At 50.8% G+C, this 23,123-nt stretch overlaps 1 protein-coding gene across 4 annotated transcripts in view; it reads right to left on the reverse strand.

The window, feature by feature from the left end:
- Positions 1-2,282: 2,282 nt before the first annotated feature.
- Positions 2,283-23,123, reverse strand: part of SCNN1A (sodium channel epithelial 1 subunit alpha) — a 30,957-nt gene continuing 10,116 nt past the window's right edge. For all 4 annotated transcript variants that reach the window (XM_045467176.1, XM_045467177.1, XM_045467178.1 and 1 more), the window contains 11 exons: positions 13,174-13,441; positions 12,200-12,390; positions 8,294-8,397; positions 7,756-7,919; positions 7,243-7,341; positions 6,896-7,013; positions 3,731-3,809; positions 3,573-3,630; positions 3,332-3,387; positions 3,118-3,193; positions 2,283-2,751 (listed from right to left, as the gene is read on the reverse strand). In XM_045467176.1, the coding sequence (XP_045323132.1) occupies positions 2,383-2,751; positions 3,118-3,193; positions 3,332-3,387; positions 3,573-3,630; positions 3,731-3,809; positions 6,896-7,013; positions 7,243-7,341; positions 7,756-7,919; positions 8,294-8,397; positions 12,200-12,390; positions 13,174-13,441 (1,582 nt within the window). In that variant the 3' untranslated portion in view covers positions 2,283-2,382. The remainder of the gene's footprint in view (positions 2,752-3,117; positions 3,194-3,331; positions 3,388-3,572; positions 3,631-3,730; positions 3,810-6,895; positions 7,014-7,242; positions 7,342-7,755; positions 7,920-8,293; positions 8,398-12,199; positions 12,391-13,173; positions 13,442-23,123) is intronic.

Here is a 23,123-nt window from a genome sequence, read left to right on the forward strand (position 1 = left end):
ACAGAAGAGCAGAGACCCCTCCCCATCACATGTCGCACACACCCCCACAGCAGCACAGAGTGATCGCAAAGGCACTGGATTCCAAGTCAAGGTGACGTGGGTTCCAGCCCCAGCCCTGCCATCCAACTCCATGTGTGGCACGGAGACATGGTGGGTCATAGCAGGAGACCTGGCTCCAAGCTGGGTCTGTAAGAATCATGAACTTGGGCAAGTCACTTCACCTGCTAACCTGCCCTAGACGGAAAAGGAGGCAACCTAAAGCCTTTCTTCTCTGACACCAATTCTAACTCCTAAACCATGGGGTCCACCGGTACGTACAGATAGGGCATGGAGATAAGGAAACTCCAGCATGGTTAGTAGGGGTGGGTGGTGGGGGTAGAGGAACTGATTGCCATCATCCATAATGAAGTCTGCCAGAGGAGAAGGGCTGGGCCTGGGGAGGGGCAAGGCCCAGGCTGGGCTGCGGCAGAAAGCAGACAAGAGGGCTCAGACGAGGACACCATTGGACACCAATGGTGGTTGTGACACCACCATTTCCCCCCATCAGTTTGAGTTCAGGAAAGGGAAGTCAGAAGTCCTCACGTCAGTTCCTGGTCACAACCTTTCTTACCTCTCCACTCCCTTCACCATCTCCCCCTCTTTCCCCAAGGTTCCCATGGCCCCCAGGACAGGGAGATTGTAACTGAGAGGGGTAAGACCAAGGCAGCAAGGGAAGTGTCCCCAAAGATGACGAGGAATAGTAACTTCCGGATGCCAGGTCTGATGCTGGAGAAAGGAACCAGGGTTCCCAAAACTGGGGTTCAACTCACACACCCCTCAGTTTATCCTTTATTAAAAGCGGCGTGGCGGGGGGGATTGCTGCTGCTGCTGCTCTCTCTGCAATGATGAGAGAATACAGCATAGCAGGCTTTGAAGTTCCAGAAGAAACTGGCCTGAGTCTCATCCTCCCACACCACCCCCACTACCGGACAGTTGATGGGGAGGTGGGCAGGTGAGGGCTTTATCTTACAGCTGCATGGAAGGTGGCACTCAGTGATCACAGAGGAGGATTACTGATGACAGTAAGTAAAGTTGGGGAGGACAAGAAAGTCCAGACAGTGGACGATGGTAAGTCATCCTGAGCACTGCCCAGTAGGTCTCCCAAGGAGAGCAGCACCATGACTTCGCTCTTGCACCCTAACCTGGTGATGGGCACCTAGCACGTGCTCAGCAACGCCCATGGAGGAGCTGGCAGCAAAGTTTGTCTCTGCCAATGCCCCTGAAGCATGGACCCTTCCATAGTGAAGCCAAGGGGTATGGAAGTCTGGGGCCCAGGGACTTGCATCCACTCCCTACCCCCATACAGCCCTCCAGACATTCCTTATGCAACATACATTTGTTGAGCACCTGCCTACTTGCTCCAAGCGGGACACTGGGCTAGACCCTGAGGATACATAAATGAACAAGATTCATTCCCTGACCACAAGGAGCTCACAGTCTAGCTGGGGAGGCAGACACAAGTGAACAAGAAGGTATGATGCAACATCAGCACCCCAAGAGACGTTATGCTGTGCTATGGGAGGCCAGGGGAGAGGGAAGTGAGCAAATCTGGGGCAGACAAGAAAGGGCAGAAGGCTTCACAGAAGTAGAGGTGTCTGAGTAGGGTTCTAAGGGATACACAGGAGTTCTCCAGATGGTGTGGAAAGCTTCCAGGCCGAGGAAGTAGCTTGAGCAAATATGTAGAGGTATGAAAGACACAGAGGCATTGGGGTACGGCTCCGTGGGGGCACAGGCTAGATGAGGCTGGAAAAGGCCTGGAGCCAACTAGGAATGGCTAAGCCTTGACTACATTGGTCTGCTCCGGCCCCTGCCCTAGGAAGGGGAATTGCCCAAGAACGAACAAAGGGGGCTTTTGGGTGGGGTTCCCCACTCAAGTTCAAGAAGAGGATCAAATGTCTGTGTCACTGGAAAGCAGTGTGGCCAGGCCCGGGGTTGGCTTCAGTCATCTTTGGATAGGAAACCTGTGCATGCCTTTGTGTGCCCTTGCTTGTGTTTTGTTTCCGGTCGCCAGTGGTTTCCTAGGAAGGTTCCTTGTCTAAGCTCCAAGTTTGGCTTGGCTGATCCCAGGGAAAAGGAGACTTGTTTGCACTTGGGTAGGGAAATCAGAGTCTTCTAGAGGAAGGACCAGGACAGAAGCCAGGGCAATTATGGGCAGGTTCCCTGGCCCCCGTTTCCTGGGCAATTTCTGTAGCCCCTTATCCACCCTGCTTCCCTCCCCCACACCAAAGGCAGTTAGGCAGCTCTGAGAGGAAGTCCCAAGACATTCTTTAATCCTGCCAAGCCTGCTCCCCTCCCACCAGGGGAAGCGCCTGCCTTGGGAGGGGAGGGCACTTTCCTTCCCTCTCAAGGCTCCCCCAGAGTATAGGCAGAGGAGCTGGCCTCCACCAAGTTGGATGGAGATGGGCAGGGACCCAGAGTGGCATAGGCAGGCGGAGGGGCCATCAAGGCCGGGGAGGTAGCAGGGCCTGGTGGGGATGTGGAGCGAGGGCAGAAATGGGACGGGAGGGAAGAAGCTGGAGTGGAGGCCACTTCCTGGGCACCCCTGCCCCCTCGGCCTGGAGACCAGTATCGGCTTCGGAACCTCCGGAGCAGCATGAGGAACGTGATGACCAGGAGGTCAAAGATGAGTTCAGCCATCTCCACCACAGACAGCACCGAGGAGCCGAACCACAGGCTCCACTGGCTGCCCAGGTTGGACAGGAGAGTGGCCATCTGTGAGGGAGAAAGGCACATTGATCACTGGGGCAGAGGGCCCTGGGTGGGCTCTAGAAGAAGAGCCCCATCCCTCCCTCCCTGAGGTCCTCCCTCACCCCTTTCAGCCTCCTGGTGGTCCCCTGGACCCCTTCTGTCCTAGTCATACCCATCTGGCGCATCCTTCCCCCCCCCCCCACCACCACACCCAAAGACTTCATTCCCCAGCCAAGCTCCCCTTCTTCCAACCTCTGCAACCTCACCTTCGCCCTCCCTTTCCTTGGTCCCCTGCCCTCAAGGCCCAGACCTTCCGGCCCCACAGAGGCACCCCCTTGTTTTCTCTGACAGACACCCGCCAAGATCTCCAAGAGAACTGCAAGGACATACCGTGACAGAGGGAGACTCAGAATTGGTTTTGTAGTTCAGCTCCTTGAAGAAGATGTTGAGTTTGGCGACCCCATTTCTTTGGAGTCAGGGAGAAGGGAGGGAGAAATGGCGATGGATTCACTTCTCAAACCCTTACAAACACCCTCCTCTCTTCCCAGATCAGTTTTCCCTCCCAAGGATTCGTCCCCCTCAGCTGGATCAGGGTAGGACTGACCTTTTGTTGTTGATAGTATAATTGTTCTGTCGGGATAGCATCTGGAAGATCCAGTCCTAGAAAAGAATGGGGGTGTCAATGGGGTCACCCCATACTCTTCAGGCTTACAGGGTGGGGGGTGGGATCAAACACATCCATATACACACATACACCCAGAAAAGACCACAGTGTTACACACACACACACACACACACACACACACATCCCCTCTCCCTCGTATCCCTCCCCTTCCCCACATTACCTGGGATGTCACTGAGGGCCATCGTGAGTAACCAGCAGAGAGCTGGTAGCTGGTCACACTGGGGATGGAGAAAGGAGCTCAGTGATGGGGGTGGGGTTCTCCCACCCAGCCAAGTGGCTAGCTGCCCAACCTGTGCCCCAGGGGAAGGGGACACTCACCTGCACGGCTTCCGGCACTTGGTGAAACATCCCAGGCGGTCTGAGGAAAAGGCATCCTGGAGCTTATAGTAACAGTAACCTGTGGGTGCAGAGAGATGCCCATTTCCCTAGGGCACCTCAACCTTCTGCACCCCGAACCCAAGAGGTCTCCCAAGATATGTGGATTCCCACATCACAAGTAGCATTACAGTGATGTCTCCTGAGTGGCAACACCGAAAATGTTGAAAAAATGAAGCTATGTAAGGAAAAAAAACAAAAAGCAAAAAACAACCCAGGACTCATCTATGTAAAGATGAGTAGGATATGGACAAAATTCTAAAATTCAAAAAGAGGGGTGCCTGAGTAGCTCAGTCACCTGAACATCTAGCTCACTGATTGATGGCTCGGGGTCATGGGACTGAACCCTGTTTAGGATTCTCCCTCTCTCTCTCCCTCTGCCCCTCTCCCCTACTCATACTCTCTCCCTCACGCTCTTTCTCTCTCTCTTTCTCTCTCTAAAATAAAAGTCAAAAGGAAAACTGGGAACAATTGTTATGGAAGAATCATGAGATTAAACCACAATGAGATGGACTTCACACCCACCAGGATGGCTATTAAAAATAAATAAGTAAGTAAGTATTGGTGAGGATGTGGAGAAACTAGAATGCTCCTCTATTGCTCCTGGGAACATAAAATGGTGTGGCCACTTTGGAAGAGTCTGGCAGTTCCTCAAAATGTTGAGCACAGAGTTATGATATGACCCAGAAACTCCACTCCTAGGTATATACCCAAGAGAACTGAAAACATATGTTCACACACAAAATGGAAACAGGAAATAGAAACAACCCAAATGTCCATCCACTGATGAATGGATAAACACACGTGACGAACCTGTACAATGGAACATTATTCAGCCATAAAAACAAAGTACTGACAGATGCTACAAGCTGGATGAACTTTGAAAATGGTGTGCTAAAAAAAAGAAAAAAGAAAAGAAGAAAATGCTGTGCTAAATACAAGAAGCCAGTCACAAAGGACCACAGATGATTCTATTTATATGAAATGCCCAGGACAAGAAAATCTGTAGAGACAGAAAGTAGATTAGTAGTTTCTGGGGGTGAGGTGGGGGGCTATGGGTGCAGAGGATGGGAAGCTCAGAGAGTGCTGATGGGTAAGAAGTTTCTTTGTGGAGTGATGGAAATGTTCTAAAGTTGACCGGCCACTACTGTACAGCTCCGTGATTATACTGAACTAAAACTATACTAAAATCAAATGGGTGAATTACTTGGGATAGAAATTATCTCAATTGAGTTGCTACCTAAAAAAAAAAAAAAGGGTGGGGAGAATGAGTCTATGGACCTCCCTTCCCTATTCGCCAAGTTCTAAGTAAGTATGTTCTATTGTGTCATTCTTGCTACTTTTAGTTGCCTGGTCCAGAAGTCCTTCTCCATTTCTGACCCAAATCCCTCCATCTACAAGGGCTGGGGGTCTGGAACGGTGAAGCATGAGGAGCAGCTGGGTCCCTTCCTCTGGGGAGTAAACAGTCCTTGGGAGACTGTTCCTCTCCCCATCCCCACGGCTTCTCAGCCACCAGCATTGTTATTTTTCCTCTCACAGATCCTCAAACTCACAAGCACTTAGAAATCATTGTTTGGGGGCAGCGGGGAGCAGGGGGCAGGGAGTCCCTGCTCTGCACATCCTCCTCATCCTCAGACATGACATGACGACTTCCCCCTGGGCCCCTGAGTGTACCTCCAGCTCTGATGTGCTCTGACATAAGGTGGGAGAGATGGGAACCAAATGCAGGGCAGGGGAGAGAGCTGTGTGGAGCAGACCCAGGGAAGGGAGGAGGCAGGAAGATCCACAGGGACAGAACCAAGAGAGGCAGTCTGTCCCGTCCCCTCAGAGGTGTGGAGGTTCATCTCCTCCAGCAGTGGCCACCAGCAGAGGGAGAGCTGGGCCCAAGGGAGCCAGACAGGAGGACCCTCAGGTCACAGGCGCCAGTTGAGAGCCTGTGCACCAGGATTTCTAACCCTCTACTTTCCAGTTTCTTGTTTGGGATTTCCTTTCTCTCAGCTTCCTACCACAGAGCCTCCATGGGGCATAACTCCGCTATAGTGGAAAGGAACAGGGATCTGTCTACTCCTAATCCAGGATTAAAAAGGAGATCTCGGGGCGCCTGGGTGGCGCAGTCGGTTAAGCGTCCGACTTCAGCCAGGTCACGATCTCGCGGTCTGTGAGTTCGAGCCCCGCGTCGGGCTCTGGGCTGATGGCTCAGAGCCTGGAGCCTGTTTCCGATTCTGTGTCTCCCTCTCTCTCTGCCCCTCCCCCGTTCATGCTCTGTCTCTCTCTGTACCAAAAATAAATAAACGTTGAAAAAAAAATTAAAAAAAAAAAAAAAAAAAGGAGATCTCAGGGGCGCCTGGGTGGCTCAGTCGGTTAAGCATCCGACTTCGGCTCAGGTCATGATCTCACAGTTCGTGAGTTCAAGACCCGTGTTGGGCTCTGTGCTGACAGCTCAGAGCCTGGAGCCTGCTTCACATTCTGTGTCTCCCTCTCTCTCTGCCCTTTCCCTGCTCATGCTGTGTGTCTCTCTCTGTCTCAAAAATACATTAACATTAAAAAAAAAAAAAAAAAAAAGGAGATCTCAGTGCTCTCCAAACTTTTTTTGATTGTGCCCACCTGTAGGTAAAAAGGTCTTAAGTAACTCCAACATATGTATTTGATTTATAAATTACAAACTTGCTACTATAGAATTGATCCATTAAGTACATTATAAAACATATATAAAATGGAAGATGTTAGGGAATGAGATAGATACATCTAACTTCTAGTATTTTCTTCCTGCACCTGGTGAGCTGTCCTGTGCCTCTCCCGGCACCGGAAGAGTGAGACAGGGAAGCTACAGGCAGAGTGTGGAGTGAGCAAGGTTTTCTTCACGTGCTCCTCCTTCCTTCTGCTGCAGGTTATTTTTAAATGGGGCCTTTCTCTATAAACACACAGAAGCCAAAACCCAGAGAGAGAAGCCCGAGGGAGGAAGGGGATAGAGGGGAGAGATGGAGTGACAGGAAACGGAGGGGCTGGAGCGCAGGACAGAGGGAGAATGAGGGTCACAGAGGGTCTGAGAGGGAAGTCTGTGAGAGTCCTGGGGCAGAGGGGCCGGCCAGGGGCTCCCTGTGGTCTCACCCCAGGAATTATGCTTCCTGTAGTCACAGAACTCCGCGTTCTTGGGCAACGGATAGAAGATGTAGGCACAGCCACACTCCTTGATCATGCTGTCCTGGAAGCATGAGTGGATACACACCTGGGGGACACAGGAGTGACAGGAAAGGGGGTTCAGACCTGCTCTCCCCACACACAGCCCAAAAGAGGCAGGAAAGGGGAGGACAAACAATGCTCTTCACCATACTTGTACCCCTCTCTCCACCTGTCCCGTTCGCTCACACACACACACACACACACACACCTCCAACTTGGACTGACCAACAGGGCAGGCCTGGGAGATGGTCGCCATAGAAACGGGCTGGTCTCACCTGCTGTGTATACTTGGTAAGATAAAGGTTCTCCACGGGGACTTCACTGCCATTCTTGGTACAGTCACCATAGTCGCCCCCAAGTCTGTCCAGGGCTTCCTGCAAACCCCCACACACAAAGAAATCAGAGGTCAGAAGTCAGAGCAAATGGCCCAGACCTCTTCCTGAATTCTCCACCTTCCCTCAGGTCCAGGCCATTTGTATCTCGCACCTACCAGCCTCTCCTGTCTGCCTCACCATTTCAAAACACGCCCAGCAGCCCCCAACGCCCATCTGGGTGCTACTTTCAAGGACACTGGCTCCAGAGCACCCCCGGAACCCTAAGCACATCCTGAACCCTTCTCAGCACACTCACCCAAGGTTCCTCCTCAGGTCCCTACTTCTGCCAGCCCCTTGCCCCTAACTCTGCTTCTGAAGACGGCCACCTGCCTCAGGCCCACCCCACACGATCTCCCTCTATAGTCTTCTGGCTGGTGAGTCACCTCCCCTGCCATCTTCCCGGCCCTCTCTTGCCTTCCTCATACTGATGGAGGTCTCCACACCAGGCCTCAAGTTAAAGCCGCCATCGTCCATGAAGGCAGGCTCATCCTGCCCATGCACCATGACCCTGGCCCCGGTCACTGTGGACAGCAGCGGGATGAAGTCATTCTGCTCTGTGCGCAGCGTCAGGGACAGACCTAGGGGTGCAGAGGGAGTGGAGTGGGGGAGGTGAGGAGCGTTGGGGGATGGAAAGCCCCTTCCACGCGCCTAGTTTCTAATGCTCCACAGAGGGCAAGGCCAAGAAGACCTACATAGGGATTTGGCAGCCCCCGGGCTGGATTCAGGGGTGGGCAGGAAGAACTGGGACAAGATTCCTATAACACCTGGAAAGGACTTTGTGGTACCCATGGGAACAGAGAGGACTCCTTCCAGGATGCAGACGGGCACGTTGTGGGGAGGCCCAGAGGCACACAGCATGTCTGGGACATGAACACAAGGTGGGTAACTGTGGGTGGGCAGGGCCGTGAGAAGTGCTGAGGCACAGGGGTTGAGGAAATAAGGGCTTGCTCACCATTTTTGATCCCAGGCATGGAAGACATCCAGAGGTTAGAGTTGTTCTTGCCATTGAAAGTGTAGCAGTTCCCATATATCGGGTGGTGAAAGTGGGAGTAATTCCTATCCGGGAGAGAGAAAAAGCAGAGTCAAAAAAGAAAGTTGGGGAGTGGGTGGGTCAGAGAGAGCGGGACTTTCAGTGACCATTGTTTCCTGATCACCTACTATGTGCTAGAAGCTTTCCCCATGTTCCCTCAGCCACTCCAACCAACAGCCTGTGAGGGCATCATCCCCACGTCACAGAAGAGGAAGCTAGGGCTCAGAGAGGTCAAGTAGCTGCCCAAGGTCACACCGTGATGACAAACTTGAGACTCAAACACAGGTCATCTACCTTCTAACGCAGTCTCCTCCCCACCAGGCCACCTGACCTCACTGGCCTTGTGACCTCTCTTGTGTCACTCTGTTGCATTACGAAGACTTTGGCAGTGTCCCTAGCTTCTCGTGAATCTAAATCTTAGTTCCCCATTTGGACTGTGATCTCCTTGAGGACAAGGGTCACATCTCCTTCATCTCTGTATCATGTCTGGGTTAATTGAATAGTTCTTGACCTACAGGCCCTACAGAAGATCATTAATAAACAGTGGTCGAATGAATGAAGTGGAGAAATGGAAGGGGACAGAGTTAGGGGAGACAGTGAGAGCAGTAGTGAACACAGAGCTGAGCGGAGGAAGGTCAGATCCCAGGACAGATATGAGAGGGGGAGGGTTCTGGTGGGATGGCCTTGAGCAAGTCATTTTTTCTAAGCTTACTCTCATCTGTAAAACAAGGAGGCTGGAACTGGATGATCTGGAATATTCCACTGGCCTTGAAGAACAAAGGCCTAGAGATATGAAATACTGGTGCACATTCTAGGAAGTGCTAGGAAGCCAGCATTTCCAGAGCTAAGGCAGGATTCAGGGAGGGAGGAAAGAAGAGGCTACGGAAGTGAACAGAGGCCAGTCCTGAAGGGCCTGTAAGCCCAGCTCAGGGGGAGAGGGGACAGCCAGGTACGATGTGATGGACACACACCATGGACGGTATGCAGCAGGTAGAATCAACCGATTAGATGGAACAACATGGATGGATCTTAAAAACAGAGCTTAGGAAAACAAGAGGGGAAACGAGACATGACCACTTATATATCCATAGGAGAATATATGAGAAGCAATATAACGTGAGGGTTAAGAGCACAGACTCCAGAACTAAACTACCCATATTTAAACCCTAGCTTTAACAAGTATTAGCTGTGGGACCAACCACGTTACTTAATCTCTCCATGCTGTAGTTTCCTCATCTGTAAAATGGGGATAAGAACAGGACTTGCCTCACAGGGGCGCTGTGAGGTTGAAATTACACTTGGAAGGTGCCTAGCACTTAGTAAGAGCTGTATACATTTGCTCTTAAGGTTACAGGCATCCGTTAAGGTGGCTAAAGTGAAAAAGACAGTAGGGGCACCTGGGTGGCTCAGTTGGCTGAGCGTCCAACTTCGGCTCAGGTCATGATCTCGCAGTTCGTGAGTTCAAGCCCTGCGTCGGGCTCTGGTGCTGACAGCTCAGAGCCTGGAGCCTGCTTCGGATTCTGTGTCCCCCTTTCTCTCCGCCCCACCCCTGCTTGTGCTCTGTCTCTGTCTTTCAAAAATGAATAAACATTAAAAAAAAAAAAGTAACAAGCGGAAGGTGGGGAGAATTTAGAACCCTCATATACTGCCCGGGGAATGTAAAATAGCACGGCCACTTGGAAAACCGTCTGAGAGTTGCTCAAAATATAGAATTACCACATGACCTAGGAATTCCACTCCTGGGTATATACATAAGAGAAATAAAAACATACATCCCTACAAAAACTGGTACGGGAATATTCTTAACAACATTACTCGTAATAGCCAAGAAGTGGAAACAACCCAAATGTCTATCAACTGATGAACAGATAAATCAAAGGTGGGATATCCACACAATGGAATATTATCCAACCATAAAAAGAATGAAGTTCTGGCACATGTTGCAACATGGATGAGCGTTGAAAACATGATGCTAAGTGAAAGAAGTCGGGAACAAAGGCCGCATAGTGTAGGATTCCATTTCTACGAAGCGCCCGCGATAGGCAATCCACGTAGATGGACACTAGATTCCTGGTTTCCAGGGCTGGGAGGAGGGGAGGGAATCGGGAGTGACCGCTAGGAGGTGTAGGGTTTCTTTTCGGGGTGAGAAAAATGTCCTAAAATTAGATAGGGCTTGCACAATTCTGTGAATATGCTAAAAAATCACTGAAGGGTATACATGTAAAGGATGACTTTTGTGGTGTGGGAACTGTATCTCAATCAAGCTGTCACTGGAGAAAAGATTACAGAGAGAAGGAGAAAGGATGACATGGGGAGGAGAGGGATGAGAAAGCCACGATAAGGAGCTTCACCTCGGTTCTGGAGGCCACAGGAGACAGTGGAGGATTTTGAGCAGGACTAACTGGAAGAGTTGCAGAATAATGAGAGGCTTTGGCGGCAGAAAGATACTGGGAGGTGAAGGGATTATAGTAACCCAGGTGGGAAATGATGAGGCTCTGAGCTAAGGAAGTGACCTAACCATCAAGACTGAGATGAACTACGGACTTTCCGTTGATGGGGAGGTAGGAGCATGGGGCTGGCAGAGCAAGAGGACTGGTGGGAAGGTGACAATTAGAGACACCCAGTGGCAGGGTGCGATGACTGGGGCCCAGGCCCTGCTACTGTCTCATTTCCCAGCAGGCAGCTCCTGTCTTCAAACAAACAAGAAGATTGGAGACAACAACAAAATCCTATGCAGAGCAGAGTGTGTGCACCAGGTGAGGGTGGGGCAGAAGCAGGTGACACCTGGCCCTGCTGCCATTCTGCAGCGATGGGGGCGGGAAGGGCCCCTAGAGAGTGGAGAGGCTGCCTCAGCACCCTGCCCAAAAAGGTGAAAACCAAGGAGAAGTGGGAGGGGAAGGGTGGGGTAGGAGGGGCCAGAGGCTACAGCCTCAGAGAACTGCCCAGCTGCCATGACCTCTTTGCAAGGACATTGTGACTGGATCTATAGCAGAGGGAATGCCTGGCGGGCAGTGCAGTTGAGTGGGAAGGATCCTTAGGGCTGGCCTGGTGGCCTAGGGCAAGTCACATTCACCTGTTCCGTTCACGAGCAACAGAGACCCATTTTTCACTGCAGTTTACAAAATGCCCTCCCGTGTATCTCATGAACGTGGAGACGGGTGTTATCAACATCTTCGAGACGGGTGTTATCAACATCTTCATCACTTGAGTAAAAGTGCCAGAAGGGCACGGATTATATACATTGCCCTGTTTGATGTGTCCCAAATGCCTAAAACAATGACTGGCACACAGCCCAGACAGTAAAAAGTATTTGTCTGAATACACAATGAATGAATCTCATTTTCCCCGCATTTTACAAAGAAACAGTCTCTGAAGAGTGATGTGAAATGCCCAGAGTCACCTGGTCGGAAAGTTACAGAGCCAGAGCAGTGACTCAGGTCCCCTCCTTCATTCAACCCATGCTATTTCCTCCAAACCACTGCTGTCCACCTCATCTGAGAAGATGACCTTCCGGGCACCTGTGAGTTTGGTGCTAGTGACAGAGGGGCCTTCGAAAGATGGAGAACCATGCTTCCAGCCATTGGATTCTCAAAGCCAGACCTCAACTACAGCCTTCCCAGGGCAGCATATTAGGCTGCCTCACTCAGACCCAGCCCTGCAGGATAATCCATGGGGCAGAAGTTTAGACCTGACGTCAATGCGTCCCCTCCTCCCTGCAGGCATATATTTAGCCCAAAGGCCTTTCCTGGGTGCTGCCCATCTGAGCCTCAGGCTGACTTCAGAAAGAAGACTCCGTGGAGAGCACAGAACCAGGCAGGAGGGACTCACGCCTGATTGCAGGAGGCCTGGTTGAAGCGACAGGCAAAGATGAAGTTGTCCAGCATGTCCTCCTCCGAGGATGGAGAAGTGTCCCGCAGTCGAGAAAGAATGTTGATGTAGTGGAAACGGTACCACTCCCTCACTGCATCCACCCCTGACGAGTACGTCTGGTAAAAGCAGTCCGATTTGTTCCGGTTGCACTAAACACAGAGAGCATCAGAGGATCAGCAGCAGAGGACAGGTGGCAGGGCAGGCTAACGTCAAAGAACGAGTGGTCTGAGGTCCTGAGGACTGGGGTGGGGAGCCAAGAGTGCAGAAGAACAGAAGGCAGAAGTTGAATCCCCGAAGAGAGTGGACCAGGAGAGCCTAGGCTTAAGGGAGCAGTTGGTGGAGCAAGGATTCATCTCCCCACTTTACTGATGGGAAGACGGAGGAATCCAGAGGCTTGCCCTAGCGACTGAGCTAGGACTGGAACTCAGGTCTCCTGGTTGTGCGGTCCACTCTCCCCAAAGGGGGCCTCTCTTCTTCCCTCTGCTCCTCTCCCGCTTCCACTTACTCTCCCTTTTATTTTTTATTAAAACAATTTTTTTAAGTCTCTCATTTTACTGATTCCTTATTCTCTATCTCAGGCAGGCAGAGCCCCAGTTCCCTGCCATACAGGAGGGTCCCACGGGAGTCCCGACCAGTGGGGGGCTGACGATTCAGAAAGGTGCTTTTTCCGCCACAGATTTGACTTCCAGACGTTTAAACCCTCCCACAGAGGCCCCAACGAGGAGACCCCCACAAGCTGGCGTTCAGAGAGATGTTATTTAGTTACGTATTTTGCCAGCAGGCCGACGAGGTCCCGCCTCCCGTCGCTAGGCAACAAAGGCGGGGTCCGGAAAGGGAGTGCTGTCGGGGAGTGGGCAGAACCGGAGGGTCCGGGCAACCAGGAGGGGCGGGACCCGAAGGCCGGGGGCGGGGCCCCCGGGGGCGGGGCTTACCAATTGGAAGCCGACCTTCCAGTCCTTCCTGTTCACTTGGGGGTTATTGTCCCGCACGCTGGAGGCGGCGCTGCGGACTCCGCGGGCCCCGGGGGGCGGGGCCGGGGCCCACAGGCGCTGCAGGGGGTGCGGCCAGGGCTCCCGCAAGTCGCGACGACCGCGGGGGTGGGTCCCCAGGGTGCTGGAGGAGTTGTATTTGTACAGGTCGTAGAGCGTCTGCTCTGTGATGCGGTCCAGCTCCTCCAGCTCCTCTTTAATTTGCGTGTACCTGGAAGGGGCGATGGGAAGAGGGTCGGATTTGGGGGGCGGCTTTGCGCTAGTCCCTGGCCCTTCAGGGCCTCGGTTTCCTCGCCAGAAACCGGTGAGGTCGGTCCATCCTGGAAAAGCCTGCAGGGAATAACTCTGGTGTCTCCAAGGCTCTCTCGGAGGGATGGGGACGTGAGGGTGTAGACTGGTTTTCCACGGGGTTAGTGGAGGCGACTATGAGCCCCGGCGGTGATGGCATTTATTACGGCCTGTTTATCAGAAGGGAGAGGCGGAGGCTCCTGTCGGTGAGGCCCTCTCCTCCCACTCGCCCTGGCCGCGAAGGGAACCCGGAACTCGTCTGCCCTTTTCCAAGACGGGAGAGGGTGTGGCCGCGGCCTTCGCCCACAAGCTCCCTCAGACCCAGCGAGCAGGTCAACCCACCCTGGCCTCCTTCGGCAAGGGTGGCCTTTGGCTCTGTCTGCCGCCTGGCACCTTCTAAATTAGGGGTGCTTAACTGCACTTCTAGAATTTCCCCAGGAACTTTAAAACTACAGATGCTGCACACGGCCCCTCCCCATCAAAGACTCAGTTTTAATGAGATGGGTGGGGCCCAAACACCATAAGTTAAACGCTGTCCAGTATAAATCATCACATTCCTTCTCAGCACAGGCATTGTTACCCGCTCCGTCATGAAAGTCCATAGTAGCAGCGCCGTAGGGACAGAATCTACCAAAACAAAACAAACACACCTAGAACTAATACATTCAACAAGGTTGTAGCGTACAAAACCATTGTACAAAAATTAATTGTATTTCTACATAATAACAACAACAAAAATGGAAAATTACATCACAAAAACCACCATATTAAATAGCATAAACAACATCAAATACCAGGAATGAATTTAATGAAAGAGGCAAGAGTTTTACACCGAAAATCATGCTGAGAGAACTCAAAAACCAAAATAGAGAGTTACATGAGTTCCTGGGTCTGGAACTCTGTATAGTTAAGATGTATCCCAAATTGGTCGTTCGATTCAACACAATCCCTATCAACATTTCAGCAGACATTTTGAAGAAACTGATGGGCTGATTTAAGACGTATGTGGAAATGTAAAGAATGTAGAGTGGTCAAAGCAATTTTGTTTGTAAGTTTATTTTTAAGTAATCTCTACACCCAACATGGGGCTTGAACTGATGACCCTGAGATCAAGAGTCACATGTTCTTCTGACTGAGCCAGCCAGGTGCCCCTCAAAACAATTTTGGAAAAGAGCAAAATTGAAGTACTTAGTTCTACCTGACTTCAAACTCACTATAAAGCCACAGTCATCAAAACAGTGTAGTGCTTATGTAAGGACAGACAGTAGATCAATGGAACAGAATAAAGTCCAGATATATACTCACACGTATACAGTCAACTGAGTTTTGACCAAAACACCAATTCAATTCAATGGGGAAAATCATTTTTTTTAAACAGAGTATGCTCTATTGAGAAAGGGAAAACAAAAACAAAAACAAAAAAAAAGAAACTCAACCTCCACCTCAGTTTCTACACAAAAATTAAGTCAGTTTGAATCACAGACCTAAACATAAAATTCAGAACCAGAAAGATTCTAGAGGAAAACATCAAAGATATCTTCATGACCTTGAGGTAGGCAGTATTTTTTGCAATAAGTATCTAAGGAAGAACTTATTGTGAAATATAAAGACTTTTTACAAATTGGCAATAAAAAGACAGGTTTTTTAGGGGCTCCTGGGTGGCTCAGTCAGGGTTGAGCGGCTGCGTATTAGTTTCGGCTCAGGTCATGATCCCAGGGTCATGGGATCAAGCCCTGAGTCAGACCCATGTGGGCTGTCCCCCCAGCCCTCCCCTCTGCATGGAGCATGGAGTCTGCTTAGGATTCTCTATTGTTCTCCCTCTGCCCCTGCTCTCTCTCTAAAATAAGGGAACACCTGGGTGGCTCAGTCGGTTAAGCTTCGGACTTCGGCTCAGGTCATGATCTCACAGTTGGTGGGTTCGAGCCCTGTGTTGGGCTCTTGCTCAGAGCCTGGAGCCTGCTTTAGATGCTGTGTGTCTCTCTCTCTCTGCCCCTCCCCCGCTCACGCTGTCTCTCAAAAATAAATAAATGCAAAAAAAAATTTTTTTTAAATGCACCAAAAGATAGACAGTCACTAAACACAGGAAAAGGTGCTCAACATAATTAGCCTTCAGGAAAATGCAAATTAAAACCATAATGATCCGGGGGCGCCTGGGTGGCGCAGTCGGTTGAGCGTCCGACTTCAGCCAGGTCACGATCTCGCGGTCCGTGAGTTCGAGCCCCGCGTCGGGCTCTGGGCTGATGGCTCAGAGCCTGGAGCCTGTTTCCGATTCTGTGTCTCCCTCTCTCTCTGCCCCTCCCCCGTTCATGCTCTGTCTCTCTCTGTCCCAAAAATAAATAAACGTTGAAAAAAAATTTAAAAAAAAAAACAACAAAAAAAAAAAACCATAATGATCGGGGCGCCTGGGTGGCTCAGTCGGTTAAGCGTCCGACTTCAGCTCAGGTCACGATCTTGCGGTCCGTGAGTTCGAGCCCCGCATCCGGCTCTGGGCTGACAGCTCAGAGCCTGGAGCCTGCTTCGGATTCTGTGTCTCCCTCTCTCTCTGCCCCTCCCCCATTCATGCTCTGTCTCTGTCTGTCTCAAAAATAAATAAAACGTTAAAAAAATAAAATTAAAAAAAAAACCATAGTGATCAATTCACTGTGGTGCATACCTGAAACTAATAGAATATTACACATCAACTCTACTTCAACAACAACAAAATACAATTAAAAAAGGCAAACTTCTAAAAACAGAGAATGAGGCCACCATTTAACATCCGTTAGAAGGGCCAAACAAGTAAAAGACTTGGACAGTGTCAACTGGTGAGAATGGAGAGCAGCTGGGGTTGCAGCTGGTGGGAGAGTCAGACGGCACAGTCGATTTGGCGGGTCATCTGGCAGCTTCTCATAAAGTTAAACATACATCTACCTTATGACCCAGCAATTTCACTTCTGGATATTTTACCCGATTCCACTCCCCGCTATTTACTCGAGCACAAGGAAAACATACGTGAATGTTCATAAGCACTTTTATTCATAATTGCCACAAAGCTTGAAACAACCCAAATGAGCCTGGGTGGCTCAGTCAGTTAAGCATCTGACTTTGGCTCAGGTCATGATCACAGTTCGTGAGGTCAAGCCTCGCATCAGGCTCTGTGCTGACAGCTCAGAGCCAGAAGCCTGCTTCAGATGCTATGTCTCCCTTTCTCTCTGCCCCTTCCCCTCTTGTGCTCTGTTTTTCTCTCTCTTAAGAATAATAAACATTAAAAAAAAATTTTTTTTTAATTTTTTTTTTTTAACGTTTATTTATTTTTGAGACAGAGACAGAGCATGAACGGGGGAGGGGCAGAGAGAGAGGGAGACACAGAATGGGAAGCAGGCTCCAGGCTCTGAGCCATCAGCCCAGAGCCCGACGCGGGGCTCGAACTCAGGGACTGTGAGATCGTGACCTGAGCTGAAGTCGGATGCGCAACCAACTGAGCCACCCAGGCGCCCCTAAAAAAAAATTTTTTTAAAGGGTGGGGCTGATACAGGCAAAAAGCATGAGAGAATTTGAGAAATATTAAGTTCAGTAAAATGAGTATGTTGAGCCAGACACATTAAAAAAAAAATTCACATTGTGTGATTCCCTTGATGTGAAGTCTGAGAACAAGTCAGACTAATTGATGGTGACAGGAGTCAGAGAATGGCTGTGGGAGAGAGAGAGGAATGGGCTTCAGAGGGCCATTGTGTAATGGAAATGTTCAGTACCTTGATTAGCAAACTTCAGTGAGGGCTTCAGATTTGTGTGAGGGCTTAAGATTTATGCATTTTAGGGGGGCCTGGTTGTCTCAGTCGGTTAAGCGTCTGACTTCAGCTCAGGTCATGATCTCACGGTTTGTGAGTTCGAGCCCCGCATCAGGCTCTGTGCTGATAGCTCAGAGCCTGGAGCCTGCCTCAGATTCTGTGTCTCCCTCGCTCTCTGCCTCTCCCCCGCTTGCTCTCTCTCTCTCTGTCTCTCTCTCAAAAATAAACATTAAAAAAAAAGATTTGTGCATTTTATCATAAGTAAATTATACCTCAACTAAAGAAAAAGTCACATACCTGTGTTTAGGGGGGCCCTGCCAGAGATTGGTGTTTACTGGGAATGTTGGTGGGGCCCAAACAAGGTTGTTTTACAAGAACCCCAGGGGCCCTAAAGTGCAGCTACATTAACCAGTCTCTAGGCCATACCCTACTGTCTACTCCACTTGGCTCTGTTTCTCTTTCCTTCATAAAGTCTAGCTGGCTAGGCCGTTAGGCATCAGCTCCAGATACCCCTCATGCCCTCAGAAAATGTAGCCCAGGTCCAACCAAGGTGTGTGTTTGACATTCCGAGAGACTTGCTTGTGGTTGGTAATGAAAAGAATGGCAGTGATAGCTCAGATTTATTGAGCACTTACTATGAGGTTGGCCCTGTGATATTCGAATGAACACTCACTTAATCTTCAGTGTAATTCAGAAAACTATCTGCCACTGTTAGCTAATACTTTTTACAGGTGAAAAACCTGAAGCAGGTGACTTGTTCAAGATCACACAGCCAGGAACCAGGTCAGAAAGCACTATATCCATCACACTGTCCTTTGCTCTGTCCCTGCTAGCTCTGGCTATTTTAGCAGATGGACAAGCTGCCCCAGAAAGAGCACCAGAGCCAGAATTGACTGGATGTGGGGCCTGGCATTCCAGCCACACACTTCTTTTTTTTTTCAACGTTTTTTTTTTTGTTTGTTTGTTTGTTTTTGGGACAGAGAGAGACACAGCATGAACAGGGGAGGGGCAGAGAGAGAGGGAGACACAGAATCGGAAACAGGCTCCAGGCTCTGAGCCATCAGCCCAGAGCCCGACGCGGGGCTCGAACTCACGGACCGCGAGATCGTGACCTGGCTGAAGTCGGACGCTTAACCGACTGCGCCACCCAGGCGCCCCCCAGCCACACACTTCTAGCTGGGGAATGTTGGTGAGGAACTCAACCTTCCTGAATCCAGGCCTCAGTTTCCCCATCTGTAAAATGGGCATAACACTAGATCTGCATACCACATGAAGCTCTTACAGGGTTAAATGAGAAAGTATTCAGTGGCACAAAGGCATGTCAGGAAGACATGGATGGGGGCCCAAAGCCCAAGAAACAACTTGGTGACACAGGAAGAATCCAGGTCTCCCACCATGGCTGGAGTCATTTCCACCTGAGCCACCACATCTCTGGCTGAGCCTCCCTTGGCACACAAGTCACCCTGTGCCCCCCTTCTGCCTTGTACACCTGCCTCATCCTCATCAGAGACTCAGAGCTGTCTGTCACCTTCTGTAGCCACAAGGCTCCTCCCCACAGAGCCCCAAGCTGTCCCTAAGCCAGGTCTCCCCTCAGTGGTCTCCCTCAGATTCAGCTCCTTCCTGCCTCTTCCAGAGAGGCCTCTGATGAGACCGCAACCCCCACCTCCAGAAGAGGCTGGGCTCCATACAAAACACCCTCCCTCCCAAGGTCTAGTTTCCTTTTGGTGGGGAGCCCTTAAGGAAGAGATATTCCCGTATCACCCCTTCAGAAAAGAAATCTCTCCCTCCCTTTCAGCTGACACCTAGAACTAAGAAAACTGACCACTGAGTAAACCCCACTAATGCCATCAGATCTTATCCTGCAAGCAGGAGGGCCCTGGCAAGAAGAGACCAGGGCTGGAGAGGGGATAAAGAATACACACTTGGAGCTGCAGCAAGACAGTCTAGCCCTAACCTTGACTTCCTGCACGAGTCCCAGTCACTACCCCCACTCTCATCTGCGCTGGCCAACAGCCCGACATTGGAGCCCTGCCAATTCAATCAGGCAGGCATTACTACTCCATTTTACAGTTGAGGAAACTGAGGACCATCAACTGGGCAACTTCTCCAGGGCCACTCAGCTAGGAAGTACTGGAGTCAAGATTTGAACCCAGGCCTGTCCGACTTCATGGTCCCTGCTTTTTCTACTACTTCTGCCTCCGGGCTCAGAGGCACTTGAGAATGGGCAGCAAAATCTCCTTTCCCTGCAGTGGGCCGTCACCCCGCCCCCCCCCCCCCCATCCCCTCTTCTCTGTCCAGGACAGACTAGCAGGAGCAGGGATACTGAGAGATTTAAGGACTGATACCCCTGCTATCTTCCTATGTGTATCTCTTCCCTCCCCCTTTCCCCTCAGTGGCCCCCTCTCACAAAAGAGCCCTTCTCACGGAGCAGCCTTGGATTTGCCCAGGCTCTCATCACCTCCCCCCCCCAACACTGCCCCGTGCCCCCAGAGGACCCTAGTGGAGCGTTCTCAGCCAGCCTTCCAGAAGCACTTGGCAGAACTGGGCACTGGAAACTCACCAGCTTCCTCCCCTGCCAGGGTGCATCTGGGGACCTACCCGGCACCCTCCTTCCTCCAGGGACAACCTTGACCTCCCTTTCTTTGGCCCCTCCCTCAGCCCCATTCTCCTCCACATCTCAGCACCTCCAACTTCCTCCCTGGGGCCTCTGTGAGCTCTGGGTGCCCTCAAGCAGCCCCTTGGCCCGGAGCCCTCCTGAAGACAGAGTCAGCCTCTCTAGGGTCAGTTCTGAGTCTCAGATTACATGTTCAGGTCCGTCCTGGCTGCAACATTTTATTTTTTTTTTTTAATTTTTTTTTTTTAACATTTATTTTTTTTTGAGACAGAGACAGAACATGAACGGGGGAGGGGCAGAGAGAGAGGGAGACACAGAATCGGAAGCAGGCTCCAGGCTCTGAGCCATCAGCCCAGAGCCCGACGCGGGGCTCGAACTCCCGGACCGGACCGTGAGATCGTGACCTGAGCTGAAGTCGGACGCTTAACCGACTGAGCCACCCAGGCGCCCCATGGCTGCAACATTTTAGACCAACAGATGTTCACAAACTAATGCTTGTTCCAAAGATGAACAGCCAGGGTGGTAAGAGCTCTAGAAACCATTTCATCCAAAGAAAAGTTGCAGGGACAAAGTTTTAATCAGCTCTCCAGGTGTATTATCTAAGCCTTGCCCACCGTTTGGATGGTTTACCTTGGAGGGGCGCCTAGATGGCTCAGTAGGTTAAGCATCTGACTTTGGCTCAGGTCATGATCCCACCGTTGGTAAGTTTGAGCCCCGCATCGGGTTCTGCACTGACCACTCAGAGCCTGCTTGGGATTTTCTGTCTCCCTCTCTCTCTGCCCCTCCCCCACTTGCACACACACACTCTCACTCAAAAATAAAATAAACATTTTTAAAAAATTGATGGCTTGCCTTGGAGAAGTTACTTAGCCTCTGTTCCTCTGCTTCATCATCTGTAAAATGGGACTATTAATAGTCCCTGCCGGGGCGCCGGGCTGACTCAGCCGGAGGAGTGTGTGATTCTTGATCTCGGGGTTGCGAGTTCGAGCCCCATGCTGGGTGTAGAGATTACTTAAATAAATCTATTTCTTTTAAAGAGTCCTTGTGGCAAAGGGTTATTGTGGAGGTGAAATGATTTGATACAGGAAAAGTACTGAGAAAAATACCCGGCCGAGTAGACACTGTACAACTACTGCTATTGTCTTCGTATCAGCGCTGTTATTGGAGAAGAGCAGGCGGAGGAGACACAGGAGGACTGCCACTTAGCTGCCACTTAGCTGCCACGTGACTTTGTGGTCTTAAAAAAGTAGAACTTAAGACCAGATTCCAATTCGGACCCCTCCACATAACAGCTGGGTGACCTTTGCAAAGCCTGCAGGTTCTCAGAGCCTCAGTTTTCGCATCTGGCTGGGAGGGGGGAGGGGGCGGGTATCTCCTTCCTTATCTAACAAGCTTGTTAGGAGGATCTGAATTCGGTGGTGAATTTTGCAAGCTACCTTGAAGATGCTGCTGCCATGGGCTGGTGGCCGTTGGGTGAGGAAGGAGATATCTTTAGGGTTGTGTCAAAGACACAGAACCAGGAGCAGAAGCTAGAAGTTATAACGAGGTCAGCTGCAGCTTTACCTAAGGAAGAACTTTCTCTCTCTCTTTTTTAAAGTTTGTATTTATTTATTTACTTTGAGAGAGAGGCAGACAGAGAGAGGTGGGGAGGAGAAGAGAGAGAATCCCAAGCAGGATCTGCGCCATCAACGTCCAGCCCAATGTGGGGCTCGAACCCGTGAACCATGAGACCATGACCTGAGCCAAATTTGAGTCAGACACTTAACTGACTGAGCCACCCAGGTGCCCTGAGGAAGAACTTTCTAACAACGGCTGCTACAGAGGTAGGGAGGGTCCCGACAGGAGAAGGAGCCCAGCACTGGGGGCCAAGGGGGGCAGTTCTGAGAGTCCTGGCTTTCTGTCCCTGCCAGGCCTGCCATCACAGAGCGAACTGCTAGCCCTACTTTGCAGAGTTAGGCTCAGGGGTGCCTGGGTGGCTCAGTAGGTTGAATGTCTGACCCTGGTTTTGGCTCAGGTCATGATCCCAGGGTCCTGGGAGAGAGACCCATGTCGGACTCCATGCTGAGCGTGGAGCCTGCTTAAGATTCTCTCTCTCTCTCTCTCTCTCTCTCTCTCTCTCTCTCTGCCTCTCCCCTCTGCCCCATTCACGCACTCTCTCTCTCTCAAATTAAAAAAAAAAAAAAAAAGGCCCACAGCTTCCCTCTTTAGGGAATTGCCCCTCTCCTCTCCCCACTCCTGTGCCATGCCTCTGCTCTGCCATCTTGGGAAGGGATTCCATCACCTCCTGTGATGTTTCAGGATCTTGAGTTCTTCCTTAGGCCCAGCCTCAGTCCCTCCCAGGACTAGATGAAAAATATGTTCTTGGGCTCTGTTTTCTGTGGATGTGGTTAAGACTGGCCCTCTCTCCTGGATGAATAAAGCCCTTTTTGGCCACAAAGAAAGCAACTGCAGTGGCTGACCCTTCACAGTGGATTCTTCGCGCTTTATTGCTTACCTCTCTCAGAAGTTCCCAAGCAACCCAGAACCCCTCCACCTCTGCGGGCCGTGGACGTCCAGCTGTGCCCACCAGCTCTGGGCATCCCTGGTCTGACTTTGCCTCATTCCTGTTATCTCACCAGTTCGTCTATCCTGTCCACAAATTTCCACCTCCTCCCTGCTGCTTCGGTAGGAATCACTCATCTGGCCCGTCCCCTGCACCTGCCTCAAGCCAGCACCTGTGATTCACCCTCGGGTCACCATCCACCAGGCTGTGTTAACCTGTCCACCCACCCCTGCCTCTCTCCTTGAATAGGAGCCAAGAGCCCTGCATCCCTCTCTCCTCCATTCATGACAAGTACCCCTCATCTGTCTCACCCATAAGCCCCCACCAGCAGCTGGCAACCCTGTGGCACCTTCTTAAAGTGTAGAGGTGATAAAGGTTTTTGATATCAAACACACTTGGTTTGTGACTCAGCTGCTAACCAGAAATGCACTGGCTGCTTGGTAGGGTGGGTGGGTGACTTTTGAATCCCAGTTTCACCACCTGCTACCTGTGTGAACTTGGACAGGTTATTTAACCTCTCTGGGCCTCAGTCTCCTCTTCTATAAAATGGGAATAATACTCGTACCTACTTCAGAAGTCTGTTGTGAGAATTAAATAATTTCATATAAAATGTAACATATCTGGTGCACATTAGGCACTATAGAAGTGTTCTTGGGCGCCTGGGCGGCTCAGTCAATTAAGC

The sequence above is a fragment of the Leopardus geoffroyi genome, chromosome B4, assembly GCF_018350155.1.
Source record: "Leopardus geoffroyi isolate Oge1 chromosome B4, O.geoffroyi_Oge1_pat1.0, whole genome shotgun sequence".
NCBI classification, from domain to species: domain Eukaryota; kingdom Metazoa; phylum Chordata; class Mammalia; order Carnivora; family Felidae; genus Leopardus; species Leopardus geoffroyi.